Source organism: Urocitellus parryii, chromosome 11, assembly GCF_045843805.1.
Source record: "Urocitellus parryii isolate mUroPar1 chromosome 11, mUroPar1.hap1, whole genome shotgun sequence".
Classification (NCBI taxonomy): domain Eukaryota; kingdom Metazoa; phylum Chordata; class Mammalia; order Rodentia; family Sciuridae; genus Urocitellus; species Urocitellus parryii.
Window position 1 is genome coordinate 73781613 of NC_135541.1, and position 24906 is coordinate 73806518.

Sequence of the window (24906 nt, forward strand, 5' to 3'; positions counted from 1 at the left end):
TAGTGCTTAAAAAGAAAAAAAAAAATTCTCACCAAGTTGCTTAGGGCCTTGCTAAATTGCTGAAGCTGGCTTTGAACTTGTGATCTTCCTGCCTCAGCCTCCCAAGTAACTGGGATTTTAGGTGAGTGCCACTGTGCCTAACAGAATAAGGGGATTCTAAGCCCACACTGCAGGGCCAAGGAGGTGCCCAAAACTGTGTGGCTCACAGATGCGGAGGAAGGAGGAGCACTTGCAGAGAGAGGACTGTGGGCTGGATCCAGCAGGGCAGGGTGGCATATGCACCCTAGAAGGTATACCAGCCACCCTCTGTCCTCCAAGTCTGAGCTCTCCCAGCTCTGTTAGATCTCTAGACTCTGCCTTTTCTTCCTCGTGCCACTGCCTTGGAGGCTGCTGCATGACCCAGGGCAGCCTTTATGGATGCCTGGCCTGGCCCTCTTCCCAGGTGCAATGAAATTGCCAGGCTTTGCTTGCTGGCTCTGCTGCCTCCAAGCAGCACAGAGGGCTCAGATCCATACCTATGCACTCATGAGTCTGTCTCCCTCACTCAGTGATAAAGTGCTTTGAAGGCAGGAATCCAGAAGTAAAGACTTAGAAACACTGAAGAAAAGACCCCAGGGTCCTCCCTGTCCTACCCCATCCCTACCTTCTTTGACTCACAAATGAATCTTCTGTAAACCAACCTCTCTCTCCATGGATTTTTTTAAATTTTTAATATCTATTTTTTTATTTATTATAAGGTGGACACAATACCTTTGTTTTATTTTTATGTGGTGCTGAGGATTGAACCCAGTGCCTTACGCATGCTAGGTGCACACTCTACCGCTGAGCTACAACCCCAGCCCCTCCCCATGGCTTTTGACATCTGAGCTTCTGCACATGTGCCTTCCCACCAAGCACAAGATGCTTTCTACATTTGTCTGGCCAATTATTCAGACTTCTGAACTCAGAGCACCCTGACTCCCCCCCCCCCCTTGTTTAAGGAGGACAACAGCTTCTGTGCCTTCCTTCCCCTGCAGAGCGTCTCCCACCGGGGTTGTGGTCCAAGTTCCCTATCACTGTCCTTCCCCACCCTTCCTCCATCAGACAGCAGTGTAGTCCCTCTAGGGCAGAGACCATGAGCCAGCCTGGCACACAATAGGCCCTCAATTAAGGCTGAATACAGAACACCAAGAAACACTCAGAGCTCACAGTGGGCAGGCAAGGTGTCCATGGCTTTACCTGTATTATTTCCATTAGTCTTCGCTGATTATCTGGGTCCCTGTGTTCCATCTGATAGTTGGGGAGAGAAAGAGCCCTGCAGCCACTGTGGCCAAGGGGAATTCAGACTCAGGCAGCTCACCCCTGAGGTCAAGCTCTTAACTACTGCTCAAAGATGAGCAGGTGGGGCACAGGATAAGGGGACGCTTGCTGTTCCTGGTGGTAGTGGCTCAAGGCCCCTAGCCAGGCCCTTGGGGGTAGAAGCTGGACACTGCTGGGCAGGCAGGCTCCAGGGCTCTCAGGACCTCTTGCTATCCTGATGGCCTTCTGATCATCTATCCCTGGGCTGTGTGCTTGGGTGGGAACTGGAACATGGGGCCCAGATGCTGCCTGGCGCCTGATTCTGACTCCTGGGTGGCCTCATCTGGCTGCTGCTACATTTGGGGTGGAGAAGAATTTTCCTCTTAAGAGATGCTGGTTGTGCCTGCTGGTTCCAGGAAGAGAAGAAGGAAACTGTGGTGGATGGCAGGAAGGACTGGACGCGGTCCTGCCCTTGGGGCTGCGGGAGGCAGAGCCCAGACTGGCTCCTTCACTGCCAAGGGGTGCCCGAGAGCAGACAAGAGAGCGAGGCCCCACCAGGAGGGCATGAGGCCCCACAGAGCAAGAGCGAGGTGGACTGCATGTTCTTCAACTGAGAACACTCGAACTCTTATTTCATAGCTGTCAAAGGCAGTGGGGAGGTTCCAGTACTGCAAAAAGTGGGTAGGTACCTCTCCCCTTGCTAGATCACCATCAAGCCCTACCTGAGGCCACAGAGGGATTTATTCCACTTGGAACTGTTCAGTTCGCCCAGATCCATGTTCTCACAAGAGCTTCCTCTATGGAGAACCCAGGCAGGCTCAAGCCAGCCTGGAATCTCACTCCTGGCCTGTTAGCACATTCTGCTCTCAGATCCAGAGCTCAGTATGACTCGCTGACTTGAACAGGAGTCCTCAATTCTTTTACCTCCGAACAGGTTTAGCTTGCTTTAAAGTGAGGTAAGAATTGAGCACGGCAGATTATCTGATCACCTGTGAGCATTGTCCAAGGACCCCTAGCCAATCCAGCCCATCAAGACAACAAGCCCTTGTTTTTCCAGAGCAGAGTTTCCCTGCTTTCTTCTCAGGGCCCCTTAATAGAGGTGCTGCCTCACCCAGAATGGTTCACCTCCCAGGCCTGGACAGTGAGGTAGGCCACTTACCGAGTCACCCCTCAGGCTCTGTTTTCAGGAAGGGATTTTTTTTTTATTCCCAGGACCATCAGCAACTATCTAATAATGTTCCTTAAGGCTGTTGTGGGGAACCCTTCATCAACGACCCAACATGCTGGGGAGTGGGGTGGGGTGGGGGCAAAGACTGGATTTCCAGCCACGATTTCTGACTCAGGAAGAAAAATCCAATTCTTAAATAAGCCTTGACCTTTGAAGCTAATTGAGTTCCCTAAACTATGAATGAAAAGGGGCTTTAAATTTCACTGAGGCCTTGTCTGCTGCTCAGATGTGCAGGGATCAGCCACTTTATCCTGAGGAGGTGGCTGAGCCCTGCTCAGCCCGAGACACCTGTTGTCCAGAAATATCTCAGTGAATGATGAGGTTGCCTTGGGACCTCCTGTGAACAAAGGCCACCCACACCTGAAAGAACCACGTCTGATCAAAAATGATGATGAAAGACAGTCATCAGAGACTTTTAGCGACAGATTTCAGGTTTGGAAAAGGATGTGCAGGCCAGGGTCATCTGTGTGGTAAACAAAGGCTATTTATAGAGCATATGGTAATGTGGCATTTTTTTTCATGCACCAAGTGTTGCCAATGGTGATCACCTGGAAACTAGAATTTGTGTGATTTTAATTTTATCTTAATCCATATAATTTGTTTAAAAAAATCAAGCAATTATTGTAAAAAAAAATCCAGGTGGCTTTAAAAATGCTTATCCTAAAGACTATTTTAGTAACAGAATATATAATATATGTAAGTACAATGTATAATGAAATAAAAATAGCCAAGGCTCTGCTACTCCAAAAACTAGTTTCATCTGTGGCTGACTCTCCTTTGGCTTGGCCCTTGCCAGTTCTGATGGGGTTGAGTCCAGGGAAGAATTTTTAACTCAGCACCAGGTGGGAGGAGGAGATTGTGCTGAAGCAACTGTCACCAGTAGGGGTGGGTGCAGGGAGCGGGCCCTGCCTTCCCTCTGTCCAAGGTGAAGTTTACAAGCTTTCTGGACAAAGGTTGTCTTGACCATGGTTCCCACCCTGTAAATAAATCCCCACCCCTGTGTTATCTTCAGACTTCAGACATAAGTAAAGCACTTAACTGGCAAGGAGGGGAGAAGCAAGACAGACATTCTCACGAACCTTCAAAAGGCCAGGAGGAACCTGGCGCCCAAGCACTCACCTTGCAGTCCATGCTCAGCAAGTGCTGGGCGATGACCTTGGGGTCGTTGTTAGTGAACAGTTCTTTTGCACGTTTCAGCATTGCTGTTTCCAGGGGCTTGTTCTCTGGAGGAAGGAGCTTTGACTCAAAGTCATTGGGCCTAAAGGAAGAGACAGTCTCCAGGAGAGGTATTACAAACTTGTCCTTGTCCTCCTGTCCATCACCCATCTGTGCTGCTGGCAGTTCCCAAGGTCTGGCCCCATCGTCCCCATCAAGGATCAAGTAGTTGGTTCCAGAGTTCCGGGGACCAGACACCCCATTCTGCTTGGCTGTTAGCAGTTCTACATGGCTGCCTTGGGCGCGTAAGGGCAGCTTTGCTCCTCTGTCACAGCCTGCAGCAGAGGCTGGGTTCAGTTCACAGTAGTTGGCCTCCGAGTTGAGCCAGGCAGCTGGCGATGGGGGAGCTCTGAGGAAGGGCACCTTGCAGGGCTTGGGGGGCGGCTTGGGGCACAGCTGGCTGTCAGACCCCCGCAGCGCCTCCCCTGTTCTAGCATCTGAGGAGACCCTCCGAACCAATGCTGGGCTCAGGGTGGGTTCGCTGCCTGTCCTGAACACAGGTGAGTTCGGGCAGGGGCTTGTGTCCATGCCTGGGGACTGGGGAGGCAGCTTACAGCCTGTGGAGGATAAGAGAAGGTCAAAGAACACTCGCTGTGTGGAGATCAGAGAACAAATAAAACTGGAGGGACATGGCAGCTCCCAGCCCTCACTTCATAACCCTGGGTTTCAATTTTCCCTCCCCACAGTAAACGGTGTGGCTGCCCAAGCCCACTCCAGAGCAGTCTAGAACTCTGTGAGTGCTAGGCTGGCCCCACCCCACACTCCTGGGGCAATTCTAAATCCTAGGGACTGCCCGTGGACAGCTGGGCTGCAAGGTCATTTCTGGCCATAGACAGAGCAGGAAAACATGTTGAGCTTGGAGGACAGGGAACAGTGCTGTCTTGCCCTCAGAAAAGAAGCCACATAGCATAAAGCATCCTGAGTCACTCTCAAAGCCAGGGCAGATCCCAGACAGCGGGAAAAGGAAAAGCTAGAAACACTGTAAAGGGAGACAAAGACATTGACACAACCCACACAGAAGTAGTTCACGAAAGGGCATTAGGAAAAATCACTTCATGGTCCCAAGGAAGGTCACTTATGTAAAGTAAAGAAAACAACAAATAAACAAACAAACACCAAACAACCCCACAGCCTATTAGTGTATTTGGTTACTAGGTTTCCCCATACTTTATCATTTTGGGGGTTCTGAAAGGAGAATGGAGAAGGGAGGTCCCTCTGGACGGCTGCTCCGCCGGAAGCCCCGGGATCAACCCACCCACCTCTGCCCAGGGAGGGGACTAAGGGAGTAGGCTCATTCATCAGGAAGACAGCCAGTCATGCAATGGGCTTCGAATCAGAAAACTTGGGTTCAAATGCTAGGTGCCACGGGACTGGTAACTTAACGTCTTCTCTATGCCTTAGTTTCCTTAACTACAAAATGGGGATAATCACACTCACCTTGAAGGCTTGTTACAAGGCTTAAAGGTTCACATGCATAAAGCCGCAGGCTCAGCGCTTTGCAACCAGATACAGTTCTGCAAACCCTTTCCCCTCCAATCTGGAACCTTGGGTCCTTTTTTAGTCTAGGTGACTAGATGGAGCAGGACAACAGGGCGCCCCTTTTCTGGAAAACTCCCAAAGACGTACCGATTGGAAGGTGACTTTCCGACTGGTGGGCTTTGAGGGCTAAGGCCCTCCTGTCCTGCATGTCATCCAAGCAGGCTGGCTGGCTGCCGCTCTTCTCTTTATTCCTGAAGTCAAAGACAAGCGGGGCAGAAACATGTCATTAAGCTGTAAAACCTTTAGGCAACGTCATGGAAAGTTAAAAAAAAAAAAAAAAAGGAAAAGAAAATTGCTCAGAATGAGATTGCTATGCATACCCTAACAGTAAAGGAATGTCCACGAAGGAGGAATTACTGATGGGGCGATTACTATACAACCCTGCTGTGTGCTCCATCCCACGCCCCCAGGACCAAGGCAGCTAAGTCCTAGGGTGCCTCCTCTCAGCCCTTCCATCCTGTTGAACCGAGCAGGGTAAAAGTTTCATGGTACTCCCGGGAAAATCTGATGAACTGGAATGTGTACTTTTAACAGAGCCTAAAATTACTTTCAGACCCCAGGGGAACGACTTGTTTAACCAGCATGCGTTTTCCACAATGCTTCACCGTGTCAGCTGGAAGGAAGCTGTGGGGCACTTTCCATTTCACAGCAAATCTCAGCGCCCCACAAGTCATCTGCGGGATTGCAGGGGAGGCTGTCACACCCATCCTCCTGGCTGCCTGGGGGGACCCCCAGAACACCCCATCCCGCTGAGCTGGAAAGGCAACTCGCCTGATCGGCAGGCAGCAGCCAGAGGCGCAACACACCCCCACACAGGGAAGAGGTGGAAGGTAACTCCCCATGTCTGTCCTTCCAGATCAGAGAGGGAATGTCCCTCATCGGCACCCAGCAGTGGAAACTCCTGCTACAGGAAAAGGCACCCCACCAGCCAACTTAGACAAACTTTAACTGGCCTGGCCATAAGCATAAGACATTCTTATGTTATGGAAATCATCAAGTTCTTTTTCCTACCTTTGATAGCACCAAAGAAACAAATTAAAAAAAAAAAAAAAAAAAGCTCCCAGCAACAGAGTAAGTCCAGGAACCCCTCAGAGATAAGGCAAGGCAGAGGGTAAATTCCAATGGAAATGGCTTTGGAGAAGCGACATGTAATCAGTGGCCACCCCTTGGTCAAACGCCAGGGCCAGAACAGCCTGCGGAAAGCAGGGCCAGGATAACCTGGCTGAGAGCACACCTTTGCCTGGGGCCGGCCAGCGGCCAGCCAACCAGCATGCCTGACGTCAGGGAGCGTGGCAGCAGGCCAGGGCTGACGTGGGGGAGCAGGGCAGGGCGATGGCCAGAGGGGCCATGTTGGTGTTTGGCCCACCCTGCCCCCACCTCCAGGCCTTTCCGGCCTCTGCCTGAGCGCCTGAGCGCAGTGGTGCAGGCTGTACATTCCACAGGGCAATCAGGGTGGCTCTGGAGGCCTGCCTCGGCAACCTGGAGACTTTCTCAATCTTTCATTTCTTATCTTTCAAAAGTTTTTTTTTTTTTTTTTTTTAACCAGGATCACTAGGGGCAGACCAGGAGACTCGTTGAGCATATTCCCAGCTGAGTGTTGCCCAAAACTGGCTCCATCCATCACACTAACTCCTGGCTCCAAAAGCTGAGCAGCCAGCCCCCATTCCCAAAGGGATCAGAAGAAAAAGCACCCTTTACTGTTTCCAGGGATCTTGAGTTCAGTCTTACCTTGAAAGGGAGGACTTCCATTTTTGTCTCCTTGCTACAACTACCCCGAGTTAGTTGGACCTTCTATTCCCTCCTAGACAATGATAGTTACTAGGATTCTTAGCACTTACCTAATACTATGTGCCTATATTTTTCTAAGCACTTTGCTTAGCTTAAGCCATTCAACCTTCACAAGCTTCATCTTTCTGGATAAACAAAGGGAAGCCCAGAGAGGTGAAAGCATTTGCCTGGGGTTGCATAGCTGGTCAGCATGGAGCCGTAGCCAGATGCTGACTAACATGTACCGGAGCCTCCAGGCAGCACACAGCTGTAATTTGTGTTACTCAGAGTCCTAAATTTTTGCAATATAGAAATTACAGTTCATGACATGTCCTCTTGGTCCAGACAGAAAACCAGTGAGTGGAATTAAACATGTTGGTTATGCACGTCAGCCGAGAAGCCAGGAGCTGGGGCAGGCTGTGTGACAGGAGAGAGGGGCCGGGGTGGTCTAGGTCCCAGCCTCTTCTCTCTTTCTCTCCCATGCTGTTGGGTAAAACGCACATGGACTCCTGACTCCACGAGACACGTCCTGAACAAATCAGCTTGTACTGGGGGGTGCTGGGGGTTGAACCTGAGGTGCTCTACCCCCGAGTTATATCCACAGCCCTTTTTAAAATTTTTATTTTGAGGGGGTGGAGTTGTGGCTCAGTGGTAAAGTGCTCGCCTAGCATATGTGAGGCCCTGGGTTCGATCCTCGCAACACATAAAAATAAATAAATTAAATAAAGGTATTGTGTCCAACTACAACCAAAAAATAAATATTTAGAAAAAATTTTGAGATAGGGTCTTAATAAAATGCTGAGGCTGGCCTGGAACTAGCGATCCTCCTGCCTCAGCCTCCCAAATTGCTGGAAATACAGGTGTGTGCTGCTATGCCTGGTGCCACTTGTTTTTGATACAACTCAGTTGGGAACTAACTGTGCACTGCCTTGTGACAGCCATCTACTAACAGTGGCCATTATCACCAACATTCTTTACTACTTCTCTATTCTCATTGGCTGAACTAAGCCCAGGTACCCCAACCAGGCCTGGAGGTCCTGGCACCCCCTGAGGAAGCCCTGACCCACCTGAGGAGGTTCCCCCTGGGCAAGCTCTGCTCCCGGGCCTGGACGCCACCCATGGTGAGGCTCAGCCTCTTGGCTACGTCCTGCCTTCCCTCGGTGAGGCTGCCCTCCCGGGCCCGGCCTGGGGACGTGCCATAGCGCTCCTCCAGACACCGAAGAGGCACCGTCCTGTTGATGGGCTGGAAGATGATGGCGCCGCTCTGCTGGGAGACGGGCCGCCGGTTGCCCACATAGCAGCGCACCAGGCCGGGGATGGAGTCGAAGCTCTCCATCTCAAACTGGTACTGCACGCGGCTGTAGGCCTCGCTGAGCCGCAGAACCGTCCGGTGGATCTTGAAGTGCTGAGCCAGGTTCTTCCACTGACAGGTCAGGACAAAGTTTCCGGGGCTGGACAGAGAGTCGCGAACCAGAAAGTCACCATCCCGTTGCACAAGGTTTTCAGACACCTGTGGACAAAGTGGTGAGTGAGGAGGAGGGAGGGCGGACTTTTGTGCCTTTGCAGAGCGCTGGGACCAAGGGAGGACAGCACCTGGTGTCTCTTCCTCGGTTGGCTCTTGAGCTTGTCAAATCTGACATCTATTGACTGACCACCGTCTACGTGCCAAGCACTGCTGCAGGCACCTGGGGCACGCAGTGATGAAGCAGGCGCCTGGGGATCTCCTGCCCTTTGTGGAGTGCTTGGGGTGCGTGAGGCTACCTGAGCGACAGGTGTGGTGCATCGGAGGTAAAGTTAAGAGACAGGAAGACAGAGAGAGTGTTAGGAAGGAGGAGAGCGAGGGCTGTCCTTCCAAAGAGAGTCCTTGGGGAAGCCTCATGAGAAGAGATCTCCACAAAGACTGGAAGGATGTAAAGCAACAGAGAACAAGAAAGGAAAAACACGTGTGCCTGGCAGGTCTGGTTTTCCCTCCCCAGCCAGGGGAGTGAGAAGATGGGTATCAGTTGGTCTCTGGAAGTATCCCTCTCTAGGCCTGGCCAATGGTAGGAGGGATCCATAGGAGGATCTGTAGCATCAGACACATGCTGGATTCTGGACATGCCAATCATTGGCTGGGGAAGCCTGGAACAAAGCCAGGTTGGACTTTCTCCTCTCACCAAGTCATTGTGAGGATGATGAATCTGCATTCGTAACATGCCAAGCACTAGTACAGCACCTGAAACACAGCAGGTGCTTAAAAATGGCTAACTATGATGACGGCGAGCAAAAGGAGAATTTACACGTGGTGCAGCCTGGTTGTTCTGCAGCCCACTGCCTGGCTCTGCAGTCTGCCTCACTGGGTAACTGAAGGAGTCATTACAATTTTGATTCACTTTCGTTATCTGTAAAATAGGGACAATAATATTATCTACAGAGTGGCTGTAAAGATTCAAAGGGATAAAGAGTTGGCTATAACTATTATTGTTGTTGCTATGATGTTCAGTTATCCAGATTGGAATTCTGTTGAAAATTTGCACTCATGACAAATGGTAAACAGATTCTGTGATCATAATAAGGAGAAGGATGTTGGTGTCACTCGTCAGTTGAATAAACTCTGACAATTTTTCTGGGATATTCCAGCATTCAATCAATGGTATATGTCGGTTAGCTTAAAATAGTATGCTACCATGGTTACCTTAAAATTGCATCTTTGACTTAAAAATGTTTTCACAGAAATGCCTTTTCTTGGAATTGAGCCTGTGGAAAAATTATTAGGTATGAACACAGTAGTTATCTTGTAGGATCTTGGTCAGAGTGCTAGAATACCTAAGTGTCTAATACATTGTGATGTGCACATATAATGGACCTACATATGATACAGACTGGTCCACACATACGTATCAAGCAGAGCATTTTATAGCAGGTGAGAATTTCCAGGAAATTATCACTAAGTGAAGAAAGCAGGCTACAAATAGTAATATGCACTCATCTCCTGCTTGATTGAGGATATGTATCTAATGTTCTTCATGGTTATCTCCAGGAGACAATGGTGGATGGGAGTTTTTCTTCTTTTTTTGTTATCTCTATTTTATACAATCAATTTTACACTTAAAAAAAAAAAGCTAGGTTAGAATAAGAACTATTTCTTTGAAAGTGCTGAGAAATCTGCTAAACTAAAAACAGTTAATTTACAACATGTCACCCTCCCCCCCACCCATCCCTCTCCACCCATTTCCTGTCATGTTGTCCTTGGTTAATAATTGACCAGATCAGGTTTACAGTAAAAACCCAAAGGAAATTCTATACCTCAATTCTGCAGACTTAATCTATTTTTCAATTTTCATAGCATTAAATAGAAACATCATTCACGGCAGTGACCCCAAGGACAACCACACAAAGTACATTCCAGGCTGTGTATCTGTGGTCACTGGCATGGTTCCTCCTCTTCCCCATCTCTGGGTCATGGGATGCAAGAGGTAAAGGACAGAGTGAACAGCTGCTGGCCCCACCAGGGCAGAGGCCGCTTGACAGGAGGTGCCAACGCCCCATCCCCTGAAGCTAAGCTACCACCTTAAACAGGAGGCAGTTTCCAAAGGGCAGGAGGTGGTGGCAGCTGGCCAAGAGCTCAGTCATCTGAGCCACAGCCCGGCAGGCCTGGTCTCCTTCAGGTTGTTGCCCTGTGGCTGCGGCCTCCTGCTGACTCGTGTTGACAGCCCACAGGAATGCTGGCTTTTCCTGCATCCACTTACTGGGCATGTGGAAATGTACTTTGGGTTACTGACCTTTGCTCTTCCCAAGGTCTCCCTAGAGGAGTCTAAGTCATCTCACTTATGGCATTGGCTTTTGGCTAAATAGAGGCCTTTTCCCACATGATCTTGGAGTGGGACCCTGCAGGGCCACTAGGCTGACACTGCCTGAGGGGACAAGCATGTACCTGTCGGGGGATGCGGCCATGGTACCAGGCGTGGCTCCGCAGGTCCTCACTGCTCAGCAGCAGCTCCTCCTCCAGTTCCTTCTTCAGCCGCTCGGGGGTCCTGTCCATGATGTGTCTCTCCTTGGAGAACTGCAACACAGAGCCCACAGTGACCTCCCTCTGCCCAGGCCTGGCCAGGCCATGCCAGCTGGAGATAGCATCGCCTTGCTGGTCCTCTGCTGTACTAAGCAAACCAGCGCATGCCCCAGGCCGTGTAGAGTGATTACAATTCACTGTGATCTTTCACTTTTCCATGCACAAGCAAGTAATAAAATTTGGGGACCACGGTAGGACAATGTATTGAACAGCAACTGGCTGGGCAGGAAGGGCTAAAGAGAGGGATGAGCCGGCGAGGCCCAGCTTGGCCAGCCTGCTCTCTTCCCAGGGGGAGCTTCCTCAAGCTCCTTTAGAATTGCCCCAGGTGGAGCCAGGAAGGTCCACAGTTCCCCATTGGTCCTCCACCCTGGGCCTCTGGGACATTGAAGTCCAAAGTAAAGTCCATGGAGCTAGCAGCCACGGCCTTAAATTCTTCACTACATGCAAACTAGGTCCAGGAACTGAGGTAGTCTTTAGAAACTTGCAGAGTACTTGGATCCAGCCATTTTCTACCTGTTGAATCTAACAGAAGTCTGAGTTTATATTTTGTATAACTTGGTGATATGATTTTTTTTCCAATAAATTCATTTCATTTTTTCTGACAGACTGGAAATAGAAACGGAAACAAAAACTGGTCTTTCACCTCAGTCTGAGACCACCGCACAGCAGCCAAGGCAGGAAGCTGTGGGTGGGTGACATGGGCTCCAGACTTAATTAGAATCACACCCACTTACAACCTGTGGACTGAACTTGGACACCCTCGTGGTTCCCAGCAAACCAGGCTTAGGGGCCACTGGCTGGCCAGGTGAGAAGGAAAGGCCATGTCCCTCTGTTTCCCCAAGTTCTCCAGCTTGCCCCACATGCCACAGAATTATTCCACATCATAGCTTAGCACCTCAGCAAGCCGAGAGCCCCCAATCCTTCACCAAGAAAACAAAAACAGACTTGGGGTTTCATGCCGGGACTCTCATCCTCTAGTGTTTCTGAGCGTGTGGCCCTTGATGGGTGCTGGCGGGAGGAATGACTCAGGGGCTGATTTCAGGGTGGAGCTCTGCCTCTCTAATTGCTTACTTCTCCCCCACCCTTCTCTCAGGGCAGACAGAAATGTTGGGAGTGTTTGATGAATGGAATTTGCATCAAAGAGATGCCGGGGTGACTGTCCTGATGCTCAGGGGGCTTCACAGAGCCGTGTCTGGTACTGCCTGCATTGCATCTGCAGACCTGAGAACAGAACATAGGTTGTCAACTGATTGTCACTTACTGTCTGCCTTGCTTCCTGCTAGGCCAGAAACCCATTTACCTCTGCCCTTGAGCTGTGCCTGAATGTAGTGTGAACACTATCCCAGGAAGAGGAACTCCTATGACTTTTCTCAGTTATGGGGATTCTACCCTTTTTCTTGATTTATCCAATGTCTTATTTTAGCTGGGCCTATTGACATTCAGCCCAAAGATGACATTTCTCAATCTCTGTCTTATAGGAATATGTAGCCACATGACTAAGGTCTAGCCAAGGAAGGGTAAACTGCAGAGATCGTGTGACTTCTGAGGTTAGATATGATGGCTGGAGACATGACAATATCCTGGACCCTGAGGAGGGTCTTGGGATGGTAGTGCAGAAGACCTGACCAGGCCGGGTCCCTGGTAACAACGGGGCTAACATGCCTGGATCACTGGCCCCAGGTCACTAAGGGATTGATTTTCTTTAAGTCTGTGATTTTGGGTGTTTTCAGGTAGCTGATTAAGTCTTAACTGATATTGTGGCCCAAGCCCCTTTCTGGCCACCTGACAGGCAATCAGTATCGCTCTCATAAGCCCTGGGCCTCTTTTCATTCTGAGGCCTGAAAACGTAGAGATTGAACATATGTAGTAGGTCTTACATAATCCTTCAATGAAATATTATTTGCTCACATCCACAAAGCTATTCCCTATTTATCTTTGCATTCTGCTTCCTCCCTAATGCCCCCACATCCAGATCACTTTTCCCTCCCCCAGTCTCCTGCTCAGCATCAGTTATAAAAGTTGTTGTTGTTGTTGTTTTTTAAAGCATTTTATATGCAACAATGTTTCACTCCAGGCTTTGAGATCATACTGTTTTACACTTGTTACCAAAAATATCCTGACTCCTTAGAGGAAAATCCACAATTATTACCCACCCCCAGCTCCTGCACAGACCCTTAAGAGGGTGCAATAGGGGACTATCTCCAGGGAGGAGGGAGAAGGAGATTATAGAGATTGACCCTCTCAAATGAAGGGCCAGACTTCATAAAACATCCCTTAATCACCCACATCATTTGTGAGAAGTTAGGGGGTTGGTTATACAATTGCCTAGACTTGATTTTTACAAGGGAAGGAGGGGTGTGTGTGTGTGGAGGGGGGAGAAGCAAGAAAAGGAATTTAAGGGAGGTTTGTCCTAGAGAGCCCGTGATGACAAAGGGCTTTTCATTCCAAGCCAGTGAGGGCTGGTTCTAATACATTCAGAAGAGCAGGTTTGCTGCTGGAGCCTCTCTGCCTCAGTGGAGATGTGGGCCCTGTCTCCCAAATGACCCAGGGAGCAATGCCAGGGTCCCCACACATGGACACCTCGGGATTAAATGGTGGTTATGTGGAAGGGGTGGGTGCCTTCTAGAACTTTTACTTACTGTTTTAATCACATATATTAACACAACTTTGATGTTTTCCAATTGCCTATACTTTATAAGACCTTGATCTTGCCAACTATGATTCTGCCACTACACTTTGATGGCCTGTAAACCCCATGGTTGGTGAGGGATAAGCATATAAGAAGTTAAGGCAAAATGTGTCTATTTTTAGTTTGAGACCCCGTGATTGGCAGTTGTTCTCCTTGGTAACCAAAAATGAGATTCCTGGTTCCTGGAATGGGTCACATGTGTCTGTGACATTTGGCAGAATTCTGTCGGCTTCCCCCAAATCCCCTGATTTCTTAGTGACAGTGCACCCTTTGCTTTGTTGCTACCATGTGGGAGGAATTTGAATTTTTTTCTTGAAATGCAACTATTTTGCTTAGGCTTAGGCTAATTTTATAGGTCTTGGCTACAAAGAGAATTCTAGCAATTTCAGGTAACACAATGACACCTCTACCCTCAGCAAAGGTTTCATCCCAACCGTGTGGCCTCTCATTGATCCACGGTCTGAATGATTCTACTAATGTTATGGTTTGGATATGAGGTGTGCCTACAAAAGCTTAATTGTGAGACAATGCAAAAAGGTTCAGAGGAGAAATGATTGAATTATGAGAGCCTTAACCCAATCAGTGAATTAACCTCCTTGGGATTAACTGAGTGGTAACTGAAGGTGGGTAGGGTATGGCTGGAGGAGGTGGGTCCCTGGGGGCAGGCCTTTGGGGCATATCTCTCTGGAAAGTAGAGTCTGTCTTGCCTCTGGATCAAAATGTGAGCTGCTTACCTCTGCCACACTCTTCTGCCTTAAGGAATGGAGCCAGCCTCCTATGGACTAAGACCTCTGAAAGTATGAGCCCCCAAATAAACTTTTCCTCCCGTACAATGGTTCTGCTCAGGGTGTAGCAGTAAAAAAACTGACCAGAACAACTAACGTCCTAGGAATCCTCCTGCTCTTCCTTAAACTACATTTCTGATGGAAGGGTAGAAGAGATAAGTATTTACACACATAATAGTCACATGCATTGGTATTATTTGCAGAGGCTAGAATTATGCACTAAAAGAGACAGCGTCTGCACAGCATCATCTGGTCTTGGGAAGAGAGAGTGCAAAAGTATATCGTTTCAATCCGCCCCAGTTCCTGGAGCCTTTTCTCCTAGCATGTATGTTCCAACTCTGTCACATTTGTTTCTGTAAATGTCTTCTGAATTCAATGTACCTCAAAGACTGCCTGGACCCAAGTCACCCTCAGTCCCTCTGTCAGCACAGGACAGCGGCACTAAAGTGCCCAGGGGAGCTTTGCCTGCCCTCTTGGACAGATTTCACTGAATGTAGATGCGGTGCTCACCGCCCTGTGGGCTGCATACTCTTCAACTGCCAGGCAGCAAGAGACAGTGGGAAAACTCATGAATAATCAATTTCTCACACAAACGCTATGAATGCTAACGATGACCATGTTACAGTAGGACAACTCTTTCTCCAAGGTGATTCTCTTATTTTGTGCCCTGAATTTGAACCTCATTCCTAGAAGGTGAGTTTCATTCTTCATTTTCTCACATATTTATCTGAAGAGGAAGGAGCTGGTGGCCAGGAGAGGAGGAGAGACAAGGTTAGGCTTTCTCTGCCCAGCACAGACTCCAGCCATTCTGAGCCCCACCCCACATGGCAGCCTCCAGAGGAAGGGAAGCTGCTCAGCTCTGAGTCCAGAACACTCTGCCCACAGGTCTTGCCACTTCCTTCTGGGGACCATATCCACCCACTACAGAACAAGGACGTAGGTAGGAGCCACATCTTGTACCCCGAGGCTTGCTTGAATCTCACCCACCAGGCATTTGGAAGCAGTCCTTTACAGTGGGGTAGGGGAGGCATAAGAAGAGGTGCCATATGTAGAGTCCTAAGTATCTATTAGGCACGGGTAGTACTCCTGTATCATGGTTACCCACTCACATGACTCCACTTTTAAAAATGGCATTTTAGTCTCAGTCATTAGCATTGGGGTCTGAGATTAGATGCAGGTAAACTGATGGAGATGCAGGAGATGGCTGAAGCCCACACTTGTCCAATCAAATTAAAGGTTAGAAAATGCATATATTACTGTAATTGATGCTTTTCATGACAATCCGGGTCTAACTATATCTTTCTCATCACCAGCATTTTAATAAACTTGATATCAACAGGCATTACAGCACAATGTTTAAGAGTTCAGTCCAGCCAGCCATCTTGATTCCCAGGCCACTGTGCCACGGAACAGCTGTGTGGCTTTAGGCAAGTGACGTTAACTCTCTGTGGAGCCTCAGGCTCCCTATCTGGAAAATAGGAATAATAATTTGTCAAATGAGGCTAATAAGAATTAAATGGGTGGATATCTATAAAGCGATGGAACACAGCCTGGGGGTAGTCAGCACTAATGTTAACTGTCATTGACAGACATATTATATCAGGATGCTACTACTACTACTAATCTGATTTTATAACATAGACTTGAGTTGGGGGTGTGGCTCAGTGGTAGGGCACCTGCGTAATGTGCACAAGGACCTGGTTTCCATCCCTAGTACTCCCCCCCCCCCCCCCCCGGCCCCCAAGCACACTTCACATTCAAGGTCTGATACAGGAAGCACAGAGAGGCTGGGATTGGGGAGAGAAGTGAGGAATGCAGCCCGGTTGTTCACAAACCCCACAGCTGACTGCTACCAGCTTCTTTCCTCTTGAGAGGCAACACCCATGGTCCAGTTCCGTGACCAGGACTGGTGCTAGCTTGCCGGGGCTGGCTCTTTAAACCATGAGTGTCACCGTGAATCTGCAAAGAACATTTCTGCAGCCCCACACACCCTGGCAAGTCTGGTCTTGACAGGCTGGAATAGCTAGAGCCCAGGAGATGGCTGGAAAACACATTCTGGAGGCGCAGAGCCAGCTCCACAGACGTGCTGGGAACCTCGATTAACTCAGAAACCCACGTTTCAACAGCTCTCCAAGGAAGAGAAAATTGTTCCGGCCTGGGAGGAACAGAGCACAGGGTCTCCCGTGTGAGCATCAGAGCCTGCATTTCTAATCAGGCACAACAATAGGCCTGGATATGCAGGAGATCCCCATCCTAAGCCAGGCAGCAGGGCGGGGTGCACAGGCATCTGTCAGAAACTCTCAGAGGCGGCTGCGGATGCTCATTTGCTTGCAGGAGACAGGAGAATTAGAAAAAGATGGCATCTGCATTATAATTAATATTTGTTTCACTCTATCTCTGTTAGAAAAGCTTCCCATTTTCCACAGAATCTTAAGTTGTGCAAGAAAGACCCTGTCCCCCAGCCCATGAACTGATGCAGTTTCAAAAGGTTAAGATGCAGAAGCACCATGTCATGGCTATCAATGTGTCCAAGCAATTTACCAGGCACCAGGCTGCTAGGGTTAGAGGAAGGCCTGGATCCTTACCCTCAGGGAGGGCACAACCTGGTGGAAGGCCATACACCAAGCAAAAGTGTTAACACACCCCAGAACTCTGGGGGTGGACCTCCTGCCTTGCTCTCTTATTCCTGCTCCCAGTTCTGCAGCCTGAGTGAGCTATTCTATCTCTTTGTCCTTGGGTCACTGTGGTCCAGGTGGGTTCTGGGAATAGACTCATGGGGTGGGGAGGAGAAATGACAGGCTGCAGAATCAAAGTTGGACCTTGAGGATGAAATTTAAGGAGAAGGGTAGGAAGGGACATTTGAGCTAAGGGAGACAAAGAGTAGCTGGGTATGGTGATAGGGAGGCTCTGGATGAGGACAGGGCTGAAGTAATGCAAAGGTACAGCAATGGACATATTTGGTATGAATATACATAGAATAGACATATGTGATGGACTCCAGCACCCTCCCTGAAGGAGCGCTCCATCTTCAGTCTACGAATCTGGTTCAGAGTCCACCTTTCTGGCCATTGCTGGTTGGCCCAGGACAGGGTCCTGCGCCCAAGGACACTATCCCACTCTAGTGAAAACATCGTGAGACTCAAAGTCTGAAGGTACTTCATCTTCAGGTTTCCTACCAGAGGGACAGAAGTGGGCTGAGACAACCAAATCAGCACATGCAGAGAAGAGGAACAAGAGACACAAGATGTCCTGGTGGCAGCTGATGACTTCAGCCAGGAAATACCCTGTGACCTAAGCTAGCATGAGCTGGGTCCCTGTCCCTTGTGACCACAGTAGTCCTGATCAGGGCAGAGATCAGATGAGTGGAATCTGACACTGGGGCTGAGGGTCGGATCTTCATTCTCCAGACCATAACAGTCAGTTGAAGCTCTCTGCTCAGGAAAAGCAACAGGTTCACACAGAAACTGAACAGAATGGACTAAGTAGGGCCAGGATGGAGGTACAAGGCCGGTGCAGTCTTTTGAAATGTGCTGGTAATGCCCAAATCTCCATCTCCAGCCCTTAGGGCTGGTGCTTGGCAAGGAAAATTCCCACCATGCATTTCAGAACTGAGGTCAGTGTGGATGAATTGAACTCGTCCCACTGCAAACTCTGCCCTTCTCTCCCTTTCCTGGCCTTTGGCATCTCCTTTGCCCTCATTATTCAAACTCAAAATTGGTGTCTATAGATAAAGAAATTTCTGATTCTGAGCCAAGCATAGCGGCACATGCTTATAATCTCAGCTACATGGGAAGCTGAGGCAGGAGGATTGCAAATTGGAGGCCAGCCTCTGCAATTTAGTGAGGCCCTATCTCAAAATAAAAGCGACTGGGGGTGTAGCTCAGTGGTAGAGCATCTCTGGTCTGGGGAAGAGACAGAGAGAAAGGAAGGGAAGAAGGGGAGGTGGCAAAGAAGGAAGGAGAAAAGAAGGAAATTTCAGATTCTACCTCTTACCACTCCCATTCTATTCCCCACTAATTCAATTATTTTGCTGAAACTTCTATAGTTGCCCCCTAATCATTTGTCTACCTCCTATCTTCAGTCTTAAAACCTGCTACCTACAAAGCCACCAGACTTATCACACCACCGGTAGGCTCAGAAACTTAGTTGAAGTATGCCCCAAGCTAAAGCTAACATGAAACCTGGAATCTCTTTCAGCCCCCAACTCCACACACAAGTCGAGGGGCTTGTAATGTATAGTTTTCACCTTCCCCAGGCTCAGACCGGTCCATGGGCACAGAGGGGCACAGACCCCATCCTGCCCTGTTCCCCCAGAGACAAATGGTAGAGGCTTGAGTGATGAGGTAGATAGGCCAGGGTGACAGAGTGGGGTTCAAAAGTTCACAAACTGGGGGCATCAAAGTTTTGAGGAACTTATTTGGGCCTGTGGTTTTATTCCCAAGGGCTATCATTTAGTGATAAAACCCAAAGCCCTCTCTAGGAGGCAGGCAGTGCCCTTTTTCATTTGGCCCCAAACTAACTTGCCATCATGTTCTGATGCAGGGCCCCCATGACAGGGACCTCCCATGCTCCCTGAACACACTGTCCCTTGCATCCCTCCTCTATGTCTCTGTGGTGTGGTCAGCAGACAGACTGACCCACCTGTAGAGGTGCCCATTATGCAGCTTCACTGCAGCCCAGGTTGGAGACTGGGGAGCAGCCAAAGGGTGCTGGGCAGGGAATACAGGGGCCTTGAATGTCAAGGCAATGAGTTGGATTCATCTAAGAAGGTAGGAAATCCATGAAAACTGTAGGCAAGGGAGTGAAGGGGTTTGGGGGAGGGGCATGGCTTTTTTTGCCTTTGGCTCCCAGAACCTAGCCCAGAGCCTGGCACGTGGCAGGTACTCAGTCAACACCAACTGACGGGAACAGTGCTCTCTATCAATCGCCCTCTAGTCGGCAGCTTCCTTGTCACTGAACATGAAGAGGACAGCTTAGAGACTGATCAAGCACAAGTGACCTTGGGCACATTTCTAGACTTCTCTGAGCTTGTTTCTGTATGCACCAGGGGAATGATTCCCACCTCACAGGACTACATGGCCTAATGCACATAAAGTATCCAACTCTGTATCTGGCACATGGTGGACACTCCCTTGAAACAATGTGGAATTTGAACTTCCTTTCAAGGATGACTCTTGGCAACAAATATGGAAAGTTGCTTCTTACCAAAGAATTTTCTAAAACAGATACATAAAATCCATCAGAAAGTTTTAGAGATATGTGGCCTTTGAGAAGTTCTGATGGAATTTTTTAAAAAAAGATAGCAGTTGGAATAGCTAATTTCTATGTAGGGACATGTTTGTTTATTCTCTTTATCTCAGTTCAGAGTCAACAGTTCTTGGGGTTTTCAGTTCAGTAAATGGTTCTGTCTATGCAGGATGATGCTGGCCACTTATAGGAAGGCAGACTTCCACCTGGTGGTGAGCGCTTTGTATGTATATGTCTTGGCATCAGCACATACATGTGGTTCCCTCCAAATGACTCACATCCAGACACACAGGTGACAGCCCAGTGCAGATGCAAAAAAATTTTGAGGTCTGCATGAAGCTAGTTCCTTGTACTCAGATTATATTGCCTTCGAAGCTTTAGATGCTTGGTTGTTAATAATTTTTTAATTAAATTTTTAAAATTGAGATGATTTTTCTAGTCATTCATTCAGTGAACAAGACTGAAAATTAATTTATTTGAAATAAACAAAAAGAAGAAGGGCATGTCTGTATGCATGAAAGAAGGAGGGAAGGAGAGGGCAGGAGAGGGAACGCCAGAGAACACAGAGGCTGGCTACATCTGGGTGGCTCTGTTCTGGTGAGGAGTGTCCCACCACAACACTTAGAATGCCAGGAGGGTTCTCAAAAGCTTCCTTTCTTCAGTCCTGGAACAGTTTATTATATTAAGGGAGAAGTTAACAACAGTGCAGGCCCCTTGTCAAGTGGTACCAAACAACTCTACAGGTCAGGTATTTTTCTTTAATCTCTTTTTGAGAAATCTCATAGGATATTATGATCACAAAATTATAAGTCTGGCTGGAGTTCTAGATCATCATATAGAATTGGTCTGATTGATAAGTGAAGCCCATGTCTTCTGAAGAGCTCAAGGTGGGAAATCCCATGGGGTCTTGTGTTTCGAAACTGCACCAGGTGACCCAGGCTAGGGCAATGCAGGAGTCCAAAGCAATGGACCCTCACTCAAACCCACCAAACGCAAGCAAGACCTGCAGTGACATATAGCCTAGGTCACCACTGTCCCTAAGAGATGTGATAAACATAAAAAAGACCCCCTCTCCCCAAAAATAAACTCTCAATAACTATACACAAAGTACTCTGAAGGGTGCTACCTCTGGGATCATCTTCCAAGAAAAGCCACCTAAAAAATGAAGGTCTTTGGAGAATTCTAAAACTCAGCCCCTTGGAATCCCTGCTTTTTGTTGAATTTCAAGCAGTGCCCAAGTTTTGGTAAAATTGCCAAAGTGCATATACAGGACTTTGAAAGACCCAATTGAAATCCTGACCAAACCAATCATGAACCTAAAGAATGAATACATTCCAATAACCGCTGCTGCTCTTAACCCTACCCAGAGCCAAAACCCCAAAATCCAGTTCTCTGTAAGTTTTAAGGCTAGAAATTTAGCCCAAATCCTTGGATGTTTTAATCTGAGGTAGAACAGAAAGAACAGGGATGTCATTTGTGGCAATCCTAAATTCTTGCAATGAAACAATTACCATATTGTTTCTGTTTCACCTTTTATGGACACTGGCTGGCTTTATGGTTTACCTAAAAATATTTTTATTATAAGCCAAAGAAAGATATGAATTCATCCATCCTCCTTTCCCATTAGGATGAGCAGGCTAGAAAAATTAGTTTCTTATGCTAATTACTGAGATAAATGTCACAGCCTTTACTTTTAAATGAAACAAACAAACAAACAAAAACTTTGAAACAAAAGTCCAAAGAGGAAAAAAAATCAAATTCAAATTTTATATACCCTTATCTGATACACATAGCCAAAAGGGAGCAGGGGCAACTGAGCATCTTTGCTTATTCCAGCCTAGTGAGCACACAAGTGGCCTGGCCTGTGGTCTAGGAGGTGGACAGCATGGTGGCCTCATATCAAGGAGGTGCTGGTCATCCACAGCTGTAGGAGATCTGTGTTCTTTACTCTTTTTTAAACTTCTATTTATTTATTTTTGTGATGCTGGGGATTGAACCCAGGGCCTTGTGCATGCTAGGCGAGCGTTCTACCACCAAGCTAGATCCCCAGCACACAGTAGATCTGTACAGTAATTAGAGTTGCCTGGCAGATGGCAATAAAGAGTGTTAAGGAAAAGATGTCTTGTTCTAATTCATACCAGGCACCCTATGCACTAGAGGGGAGAGGCCCTGAGCTCTTCCTGGTGACCTCTTTGCCTTCTCAGTGCTGGGCTCTTGAAAGATAAGCATTTCTCATCTCACCTGGGCCCCTGGCCTCTGAGCCTGCTCAGTCAGATCCTTTCATTAAAGCTCAGTCAAGTGGCTCCTGTAGGCAGCTTACTAACCACACATGCTCTATCTACACATATCCTGTTGGCCAAAGTTCTACAGAAACAATTAGGAGTTTGAGAGTCACCAAAGCACTATGCCTTGGGTTAAACCCTAGGACTCACTGCATGCCATCTGGGCATGCCTCTCCAGCTAGATCTGCAGGAGGTGCAGATGTAGGGGTAGAAAGTCTCCATGCCTGACTCTGGTCACAGCCTCTCTGAATAGACAGGGCATTTGAAGAAAATGTACAGCAGTCAATGACCCGTGGTGCTGCTAAAGTCCCATGTGTTGTGTGTTTTATCTCAGGTCACTGAAAAGCTTTCTGGTCTCTTCTGAGGTGGAAACAGTAGCAGAAGGATTTCATAAAATCTCAATAAGTTTCAGCCTACAGAAACACATCCATTAATTTGATGCTTATGTTTAAGTATCTTGATGATGTAAATTTCTCTTCCAAATCCTAGAAGGAATCTCATATTCAGCAAAGATTCTGCAGATGGGTTGTGATGCCGTTTTACTATCTTATAATTAGACTTGTGTCATTTATCACACTATAGACCAGATTCCCACTCCAGAGCTATTAAAAACTGATTTGTGATTTGCTGTTAAACTAAGATGCTTCATTCTCCGACTGTATGTGATTTTTCTTTTCACAGACGAATAAAAATTACAGGAGCCATCAGACCCGAGTGCAGACAGGAAAATACCACTAAAACCCCCAGAGAGTCTAAGTCCAAGAGATTTCATTTCATTTCATTTCATTACCAAATCATATCAAACTCTTATCAAAAGAGGCACAGAAATCATGAATAGGAAATATGAAGAGGACATCTGTGGAACTCCTTGCTTATCAAGGTGCTGAGAAAAACCCATTAAAATTCTGCTATCGGGGTGTGCAGACTAAAGAGGCTAATTTAATTGTAATTTGTGTGGACTAGAGTTTTAAAGCAGTGCACCTTGTAAGCTGGCAGTGGTAACTTAATCCCACATCCAAACGAATTACATTAGAGTCATTCTGATCATGCCCATGGCTCCCTTTGATGTTAGACTGCGTTATCCTTTTCCCTGCTCCTTCTCGGGGCAATGTCTCCTCTACAAATTTTCACCCTGTCTGATTGGGAAGCTACGGCTTTTGGAGCTCAAATTTTTTTTTGATGAAACATCAAGGGACTGAAAACTACTTCTCACCAAAGGAAACGGACTACAGTCTGACAACTTTCGGGTGGGGTGTGGGGAAGGGTGGGGGTGGGCAGGCCTAAGCGTCACTGAATGCAGCACCCAGTACTAACAAATGTCGCATCTTTTCTCCCCACACTGGAGAAATTGCTCATTGTTTTTATTGTTTTAACTCTAAGATCTCTTCCCACCCTGATATGGCTCAGAAGGGTTTGACCACTCCGCTTCTTACTGTCTTGACAAAGCATTATTTTACCAATAGGCCACTCAGAGCTCAGCTCCAAGGTGGTGGTGGTGGGGCTCACCTCTCCCTGTCAATAGATAAACTGAAACATGAAGAGATTTCTAATAGGCCATTTGTCAACATCTTGCCCTGCTGAGAGCCCCAGTGGGTACCTTCCATCTGGATCAGATTTAGATGATGACTTCCTGGAGCAGAATGTGGAACAGACACCCAAATCACTTCCACAAGGGAGGGAGTCCTGCATTCGGATTCCTACTCCCAGGGAGAAATGGGATGTGCCCCATTTAAGATGGAGGCCAAAGGTCACTTGGTTGCATTTAACATTTACTGGGCTAGTGAAATGATGGGCTTCAAAGAAAAGCTAAGAACCAGTTCGACCTATGAAAACCCCTTCTAAACCACTTTGGTCTCTTTAACCAAGTGCTCGCTCGAGTGACTTCTATTAATACTTCTCTCTCACACAGGGTTGGTGTATGGATTAAATAAGATGATGCCAGGGAAATGTTAATCGTGGAGTCTGGCAGTGAAATTACATTCAGTAATAATGGTACTTTGTTAACATCCACAGAGAATGGAGGGGAAAAAGCCCAATAAAAACAAAAGACTGCTCTGGCTAAGGTAGACCCTGATAAGAGGGTCTGAAGAGCAGCTGACCAGAATTCAGAATGCAAGGAGATCCCAGGCAGCAATTTTGACCAAGGGCAATTTAACCTTGTTAATTTAACATCTTAATGCAAAGTATGAGTGGTGTGATATGATAGCTTTCATCAAAATAGATGTCCTATTTGCCCTTCAACAAGAAAGTCATAAAATAAAAATCAATTTAAGTGTTCTCCTTCTCTTAATTCATCTTTAATGAATGAGATAAACTGAATCAACGAAATGCGTCATAGTGGAAAGACACTGGGAGATGTAACTGGAAAAAAAAAAAAAAAACCAAGATATGCCCAACACACAAAGGAAAAGGCCAAGATTCAGATAAACTTCCGTGTGGGGTGTGGAATAAATGACTTTTGAATTCTCTCTCTCCAAAACAGTACCATGACTAACTCTTAGAACTCCACTCAGAGACAAAGTGCATCATTTGTTAGTGCTAAGTACATAGTAGGCTTGCAGTAAAACTAAATGACTCACCATAAGATTCATGGGTTTTGGCCAAGTATCAACTCCACCACCTTTGATACAAAACTCGCTGATCACTTTAAAGTTATATGTCTCCCAGAGGAACATAAGCCATTAGACACACGTTTTCTTGTTTGATAAACTTTTTTTTTTTTTTTTTAATATTTATTTTTTAGTTCTCGGCGGACACAACATCTTTGTTGGTATGTGGTGCTGAGGATCGAACCCGGGCCGCACGCATGCCAGGCGAGCGCGCTACCG

At 47.5% G+C, this 24906-nt stretch overlaps 1 protein-coding gene across 4 annotated transcripts in view; it reads right to left on the reverse strand.

Moving 5' to 3' along the window:
* Window positions 1-24906, reverse strand: part of Bcar3 (BCAR3 adaptor protein, NSP family member) — a 115001-nt gene that overhangs the window by 14227 nt on the left and 75868 nt on the right. For 2 of the 4 annotated variants that reach the window (XM_026403109.2, XM_026403110.2), the window contains 4 exons: window positions 10941-11069; window positions 8095-8537; window positions 5348-5451; window positions 3626-4278 (listed from right to left, as the gene is read on the reverse strand). In XM_026403109.2, coding sequence (XP_026258894.2) covers window positions 3626-4278; window positions 5348-5451; window positions 8095-8537; window positions 10941-11069 — 1329 coding nt within the window. Of the gene's footprint in view, window positions 1-3625; window positions 4279-5347; window positions 5452-5580; window positions 5609-6271; window positions 6278-8094; window positions 8538-10940; window positions 11070-24906 lie in introns of those variants that run through there. The other 2 variants (XM_077790999.1, XM_026403111.1) reach the window with 2 other exon arrangements.